The 8298-nt window shown below is 45.6% G+C and overlaps 1 protein-coding gene across 2 annotated transcripts in view; it reads right to left on the bottom strand.

Annotated features, from left to right (window-relative positions):
- The window catches only part of IL2RB (interleukin 2 receptor subunit beta), a 29887-nt gene extending 25907 nt beyond the window's left edge, over positions 1 to 3980 (bottom strand). Inside the window, exons 1-2 of one of the 2 annotated variants that reach the window (XM_080971715.1) lie at positions 3912 to 3980; positions 840 to 962 (exon numbers count right to left, since the gene is read on the bottom strand). In XM_080971715.1, coding sequence (XP_080827841.1) covers positions 840 to 962; positions 3912 to 3945 — 157 coding nt within the window. In that variant the 5' untranslated portion in view covers positions 3946 to 3980. Of the gene's footprint in view, positions 1 to 839; positions 963 to 3685 lie in introns of both variants that reach the window. The other variant, XM_080971716.1, reaches the window with a different exon arrangement.
- Positions 3981 to 8298: the final 4318 nt, after the last annotated feature.

Genomic DNA, 8298 nt, shown 5'->3' on the forward strand with positions numbered 1-8298 from the left:
TGCTATTGATGTACATCATATATTGTCAGTTGTTAATTCTGCAGAATGAATTAAGTGATGTTTGCAAAGGCCTTTGGCTATATGCAATGAATTTTATTACTATGGTGGGGTGTTTGGGGCTTTTCCACCTTCAAGGAAACCCTTCCCACATTAACTGGACTGCTGAAGAACTCCTGCTGTGGAACTTCAGTGCATAGCAGAGAATTTCGGGGCCTGCTTTCTGGCACATTTGGGGAAACCTAAAGAAACCACTCTTTGCATATTCTGATACAAATCAGTCTGATCCTCACTTCCCTGGCCAGCGTGTGGATTGGAATAAAGCTATCCAGCTCACTTTTCTGAAGGCTGCAACTCAGTTTTCAGTTCAAAAAGGGATCTCAAAATAGGTTTTGAAATGTATATTTTGAGAGAAAATACATGTTCTATAGCTAGTTAAATTTAAAAAAAAATGTTGTGTTTTGTTTTTAAAGATTTGTAGCTGTTAAGTTGTGGGTGAACATATCAGCCGACACAGCGATTCTTCAAACAGCTCTTGTTTATTCACAGGCCAGAACAGAACTGAACTGAAGGGTTCAGCCAGCCTGCTTATATAGAGCTCCACTAGAATGCAACAGTAACCATTTTCTGTAACTATCCAATCACTGAACATCATTTTCAATCCCTTATTTGCATATGTGGACCTGAGTGAAAATTATCTACAGTATCCCCCTGCTGGTCCAGGGTGAGAACTTCAGTACATAACAGTAGCTTAATGTGAAATGGATTTATGGGGGAACACAGTAGAAGCTGTTGTAGTGAGGCAGAGCCATTCTTCCAACATCAGTGTCACTGCTGCTTACCTGGAGAAAGCCCAGATGGGGCAGGCTGCCAACATGGTGCAGACATATCGGTGAATGCCATCAAGATTGACAGAATGTAGAGCAGTGCTGGAGGGCTGGTCTTCATGACTGCAGAGTGAAACACTGATGGAGAAAAAGTGGCAATCAAGATGGAGTCTCAACAGCAAGCATACATATTCCCAGTGCTATTTTTTCTAGAACTCACCATGAACACCTCCCTCATTCTCTTAGAGCGGCAATGGCACCCACCTGAGAGGTGCCAAAACTGAGTTCTGGTGAGTTCTGACTGCGAAAAAGCCCTGCATGTTTACTTGCTAGGGACCAGTCCTACCATTAGGCAGCATGAGGCAATTGCCTCAGGTGGCAGGTGCAAGGGGGCCACAGCCCTCCTGGCTATTCCTCTTTAATCTCCTGTCCATTCCCCTCTGTTGAAGATCAGAGCTGGGACTCTACTCAGCCTTTTCAGCTCTGCTGGCTGTTCCACTGTCAATGTAGAAGTAAGATTTATCTGCCAGTCCAGTTCCCTTCTCTAAATTGAATGAGGTGACAGCGTCACTCTGCTCTTTGCCTCGGGCAACAAAATGTCTTGGTGCAGCTCTATTCTCTGTGGAAGGGGCTTCACACACACACACACACACACACACACACAAACACAAACACACACACATGTTAAACAGATGTGAAACAGCAAAATACTATGGCCCATACTTTCCTTGGGTTTTCCCTTGACCCCAGTTTATCAGAAGATGACATTACTCCATCTATTAGGCCAATGTTCATATATCTCCTTTCCTGGTTGCATTTCTCGGTAATTACAGACTAATCAGCAGTGATGACATTTAAACTTGCCGTGGAAGATTTCACAATCAAAGGCTGACTCAGAATGCCTGGTTCAACACTGCTAAGAGCTGTATTCTCACAGGGAGCAAGTCATGTCTGTGTCCCTTTTGGACTTAGGTCCAGGACTCCAGCGTATTTATTTCATTCACAAACACTGATCTGTTGACATAATATCCAGCCAGGCGATCCTTTCTAAAAGGATCTCTTACCATTTGTTACACTTGGCCATCTCCTTAGTTACTCAAAAGCCCAGCATCCCAACAAAATGGAATCTACAAGGCTAACCTTGTTGAATTGGTTTGACCTCCTTAACCATCTCTTTTTACAACCAATTTCATAGGTCGGGTGGTGGGAATAGAATTATTGAGAGATCATTCAGAAGCCCCCAACCCATTATAATATCCAATACAATTATAATACAGTATAATTTATTTCTACACATGTCCTACCATTTTCTTTACATGAAAGCATGATACCCACAAGCATTAGTGGAACTTGTTTTATGAAGAGAGGAGAGGTGTGAACAAAACTTCGGTTCCTCAAAGAACTGAGCCCATGGCTCATTTGTAAAATGAGTACCGATTTCAAAGAGATAAGAATCAGAATGTAAGAACTGGCTTCCTAGATCACACACAGGTCTAGCCTAGCCTAGCCTCCTTCCTTTAGATGTGGCCAGTCAGATAAGCAGGGCATGCTGGAGTTGGCGATATTCTACCGTTTGTTCCCAGCTCCTGGCGACCATACTGCTTCTGAACCCAAAAAAGCCATTGTTTGCCAAGATGGGTAACAGACATGAACAGATTTATCCTCTATGAGTTTATCAAAGTCTATGCACATGTATATGGGAGCAAAGGCCTTTTAGTTGGGTTTCCTTCCAAACAAGCATTCCCAGGCTTGTGCTGTCATCTGTTTTTGAGACCTCAGGTCATTCTGATAGGGTGATAATGTGTTCTTACTTTACAAAGGAGAGTCCTGCATTGGAAGAACTTCAGGAGACAACCCCCTGTTTGTAGGGCTGTCTGGTCCGAGTCAAGCTTAAAGATAAAGAAGCATAAGAAGAGAGAACAACAGCCTTGATCATAGAATCATAGAATTGTAGAATTGGAAGGGACCCTGAGGATCATCTAACCCAATCTCCTGCAATGCAGGAATATGTAGTTTTCTCATATGAGAATCGAACCTGCAACCTTGGCATTAACAGCACCATGCTCTAGCCAACTAAGATAGCAACGCAGTTGGCACATGGGCAGCAGACTGAGCAAGCATACAGGTCACCTGGACATAGTCCTCCAAGCTATGGTGAGATGTATTAGATTATCATATTTCTGAATCTCCATTTATACATATAAACAGGGCTTTTCTTCAGCCAGAACTCACCAGAACTCAGTTACGGCACCTCTCAGCTAGGCGCCATTGCCGTTATAAGAAAACAAGGGAGGAGTTCATGGTGAGCTCCAGCACCTCTTTTCTAGAAAAATAGCACTGCATATAAACTATACATGCACACTTTATGCAAATCTGTATCCTCTTTTTTTGGGGGGGGTGACGTGTAAGTGGTCACCCTACATTAGCAAGAAAGGGGGTGAAAATTATCCCCAAGAATTCAACCACAGTATGTCAGGAAGCTTGAGCATTCATCTACCCAACTGGTATTCAGTCAAAGTTCTGACTAAGACCCCTTGAAATAAATGGATAAAATGAATTTTGGTTAGCTTAAGTCTCAGTATTTCCAACGGGATGTGCAGCGCAATCGTACACATTATTTACTCAATGAGGTTTACCCACTAGCAAGTGGGGGACCTAGGTCTTTGCAAGGGTCCCATGAAGTTAAGAGCCTTTGGAGATGGGACCAACTGCGCGGCAGGTCTCCTTTTGTGCGTTGCCACAATAATTAAACAAGCACTCTCAGTCATGCCAAACCTGTCAGATCAAAAGCTCACTTGAAAAGCTTTTCTCTCTTTAAGTCATCCCTGTGCAGAGAACTGTTTAATACCTATGTACTTTACCTGACTTCAAAATGGTGCTCTTCGTCTCGCAGTCTCATGAGTCAGGATGGAGTTGCCATGCCAAAGGCTGATTGCCCAGTATATGAGGACAGCTGGTCTGGAATTCAGCCTGCTGCAGTGAGACCCCTAGCCTACAGAGTAGACCGTTGATGGCATCGGAAAGGCGCGAGTTGTCAGCAGACAGCGAACTAGCTCCCTCTCATACTCACTCATTTCTGGTACTTACTCTCTGACACAGGAAACTGCAGCTCCTTTGCCATCTCAGAGCGAGATGAGGCCCCGAAGTATCAATAGGGCTTGCAAGGCCAACAGTGAGAAAGCCCCAGACCACACCACATCCCACTTCCTGATTCGTAAAGGTGATGTGTACGGGTGGGGAATCAAGTGTCAAAAAGTGTCGAGCATAGAGTAGACTGAAATGATTGATAGATAAGAGACAGGCCTCTCCCCCCATAGCCCCCCTGTCAGCCTTGCATGGCCCTGGCAAGGGAGAAGGAGCCTCAGTCATACCCTAAACATGAGTCAAAGGCCTGGAAGCCCTTTAGCTGGGCTCACTGCCAAGACAATACTGTCCGGGGGCTCTGGAGGTCTTCTGCCTCAAGCCTTTGTCCATCCTTGATCAGGTCAAATGTCCATCTAGTGGTTGTGGCCAACTACATGCCTCTGGGAAGCATGCCCATAAAGTACGGTGCTCCTGGCCATTCCTTTCTGTTTGTCCTAGGATCTAATAATCAGACAATGTTCCTAACCATCTGAGCAGTTGAGCTCTTACTAAGCTGCCTGGGAAGGTTGAGGTTGAACGTTTCCAAGAAGAGTCTAATGTTTGTTACATAAGGTTTTAAAGGGTGTGGGGCTCTTGTTTTTGTGTGATTCAAGGACATACATCAAGAAGTGTCAGCACTTCAAAAGACACATATGCAGGTGCGATTGACTGAGTCAGTTCTGAAGCTGGGGCTATCCCCATTTAAAAGATCTGCACAAAGAGGTTTTGCAATGACTGGTTCTGTTTACCACTTAGCCAGTCAGCTGCAGTACTAGGACCAGAAGATCCCAGGAGTTTACGCATGCACATTGTTCATTGCTTGAGAAGTGCATTGTCAACTGAGGGGTTTTGCATGTGTGAAAGATCCATCACAGTTCAAATGGCCACAGGGGCTATCAGCCAAGAGGCAAGGCAAAAAGAGAATAAAAACACATCACTTGTAGCCATAATGTCCATATCATCTCCAACTCAGGCCACATCTGCACCACACATCTAAAGCACTGGGCTTCTGGGTCTTTCACAGTGCCTCAGAGCAGCTGATCAGACAGACCCTCACCACCTCAAGTGGGAACTCCCCTTCAGCTGCATGTGAATTCTCCATTTCTCCTTTAAGGCTGGGTTTGCTGCTCTACTTGCTACTGAAGCATCAACTTAATCTGCTCCAAGAGCACTGCTGTTCCTTCCTCCATTTTAACACTTAGCTCACAGGTCTTCTCCCAGGAAACAATATTCCACTTCTAATGTCAGTGCTATGTGTGCCCTAGTCTCTGAGTGGTGAAAGACATCATGGGTGCTAGCGCTTACCTCAGCTTCAGTTTCCTTGAAATTAAAGTCACTGGAGTTGTGGTGTCTTTTAGATATATGGTTTTATTTATGCATATATATAAGCTGACTTGTGGCATTAATGTTCCAGCAGCTCTTGCTCTCCCATTAGGTTTCCAATGAGGCCCCCAAAGCCATAGCTTTGGTTTCAGTACAGGGAGCAAGTCAAACTTCTGTGTCTTCTCAGCCACCAGCTCCAGATGAGACTAGCCCAGACTAACCCTTGGCTTATCCTTCTTTATGGCAACACATCTGTACTTGGCCAACTCTTTAGACATGTGAAAAAGGTGCTTAGCAGGCTCAGTTGGGGTCATTAAATGAACAAAGAGACTGGTCTGACTACTGCAGCTGTTCCTTATACTACAGACTCCCATCTTACAGATATAAAACCATAGGCCTGGAGCAGACCCAAAGAGACCATTGAAAGCAACCCGCAAACCTATAGCTTTATAATGAAGATGATTTCAAATTACAAGGTCAGATGTTTTGGACAGCAGCTTCTGTCAGACTGTGCTATACAATGATTTTTAAAAGGTAAGAAAAAAAGCACTGACTATAGGCTCATAATTGGGGAAATAAAAGTGAAAGGAGAGTCAGGCTGCAATTCTATGCTCAGAGTCAGTCCCACTGAAATTGGTGGGACTTACTTCTAAGCAAGCATGTATTCCGTGCATGATTATTCAGGAAAAGCCAGACTGAAGAGATGTATTCTCAGTAGAGCTTTGAATTTATTGCACAAACATGCCCATAAAGATAGAGACCAGAAGTTGCCCCTCTGCACACTGCAAACCGGATAAATTGTTGCAGGCATTACACACATGCTGCAACTTATTGCATGGACAGGCGGAGTCCCCAGATCCCGAGCGGTCCCCCCCCCCCATCATGTGGAATAATGACTCAAGACAATGTGCTATGGGATTAAATTGGCCACAACTATATTAAATTTCAAATGTGGGTAGACCTTGGCTCAGGCATTGGGTGTTCTCCCTCCCCAGTCCCCAGCCGGGGACCTAGGGAGCTTCAGGGTTATCCAGTGTGTGTGTGTGGGGATGGGCCGGCTCTGGAGAACATATGTTCAAGCAGAGATAGCCGCCCCCGTTACCCCGCCGCCGCAGGGGAGAGCAATGACGACCTTTCGGCGTACGGTCAAAGCCTCCCTTCAGAAACCCCTTTAACGGGGAACCCTGGTATCGCTGCTGCAAAGAGGAAGATGGACTAAAGGATTCCGCCCAAGGCCTGATACCACCAAAGTTGTGACGTTTTGCTACGGGAAAGGCGAAACCTGCCAATACAGGGAAATTCCTTTCCGGCCCTTTAACAGCGACCTTAACGTAGCAGCGCCCACATACCTGTGAAGAAAAATTACCTGTAAAACCAATGAAGAAAAGTTAACCTGCAAAGAAGACATTAACTGAGGGTGGGTAGGGTGGGAGAAGCTCTGGAGCCAAGTGAGGATTCCCAGGTAAGATCCTCCCTCTATTGTGTGGGCAGGTAATCCCTCCCCTACCTGGCCTGGTCTCCTTGGCAACGCTTCCCCCAGGTGGGATTGGACAACTGACTGAGGTAGGCGGAGACCTCCAGGTATCCCACCTGAGGGAAGGCAAAGCCAAGCCTATGCTGATGGGGCCGCTCCAGATCCAGGGCTGCGCGTGTCCACGCAAAGGTCGCCCCCCGTTTTAAGCGGGGAGCGGTCATTATATAGGCTGCAACAGAATGCTTCTTTTAAAGTTAATTCCACTGAGGGGAGAGGATCCCTGGGGACACCATGGTGGGCCTTTGGGGACACATGCGTACCCATAAGCACCACATTGGTAACCCATTATATAGACATATATCAGACCTATACATGCCCATCCCTAAATGTGCTTCTTGCCCCTTCCCTGAAAAAAAGAAACCCCTAATTTCTCTGCAGTTCTGTTTGTACTGGCTCATCCCACTTTTGCAAGGATTTTGGAAGAGCCAATAACACAAGCACTCTGAGATACAGAAAATGCTTCCCCCCTCACCTTCCAAACGTGAGACAGAATGGTCCTCACAGAGGTATGTTCACGCATAGCAGTGCTTGTACATTTATTTTTTGGTCCCACTCCCTCCAACAGCGATCTTGGTTGGTGAGTGCCAATAGGACTGCAGTAAAAACAGAGCCACTGTGAAATGCAAGGGAGGTATTTGCATGCGTATAGGAACCCTAAGCTTTGCAGAAGTAGGAAAGGTTTGGGGAGGGGGTTAAGGGGCAACCCCCCCCCCAACTGCCCAAAGAGTACTGAGCATGCTCGGTGACCACAGAATACTGTCATGGCTTCCCCTGAATAATCCTGGGAACTGTAGTTTATTAAGGGTGCCAAGAATTGTTAGAAGACCCCATTCCTCACACACAGCTATGATTCCCAGAGTGGTTTAATAATCAACCCCTTTTCTATGAAGAAAACTGTCTTGCTGCCCTCAGCCACCCAGTGCAGGAGAAACTGAAAAAACTACAAAGTGGAGGCTTTTTAGCACCGGTAAAAAACGGTACTTCTTGGATGGGCGCGGCATCAGGCAAATGTTGTATTTGCATTGACCCAAAGCCATTGAACCGAACACTGAAGAGATGTTACTACCCTCTACTCACAATAGATGGCATATTGCCATAACTTTCAAAAACTAGAATCTTTACAGTCTGAGACACAGAAAGGATTTTGGCATGCAAGACTAGACGAAGACTTCCGGCTGCTTATTACCTTTATAACATCTTTTGGATGGCTTTGTATACCAATGGGGATTAGGAGAGCACCATATGTGTTTCAGAGGAGACTATCCCAAGCACTGAGAGGGCTTCTGGGAGTGAAAATAAGAGCAGGTAATAATTGTGCTGCTCTCCTTCAGTATTTTGGATTGCTATGCAGAGTAGCCAACTGACCAGAATACACACCTGCTCTTGTGCCTTTAGCACCAGCTCGATGTGCAGGACCTAGCAGGCAAAGCTCTGCAAGCTGTGCAAGGCACAGGAGCAAAGTTGGGTTAAAAGCAACCCTTGCAACCCTGTGGC

This window comes from Podarcis pityusensis (assembly GCF_964106645.2).
Source record: "Podarcis pityusensis genome assembly, chromosome: 10".
NCBI lineage: Eukaryota > Metazoa > Chordata > Lepidosauria > Squamata > Lacertidae > Podarcis > Podarcis pityusensis.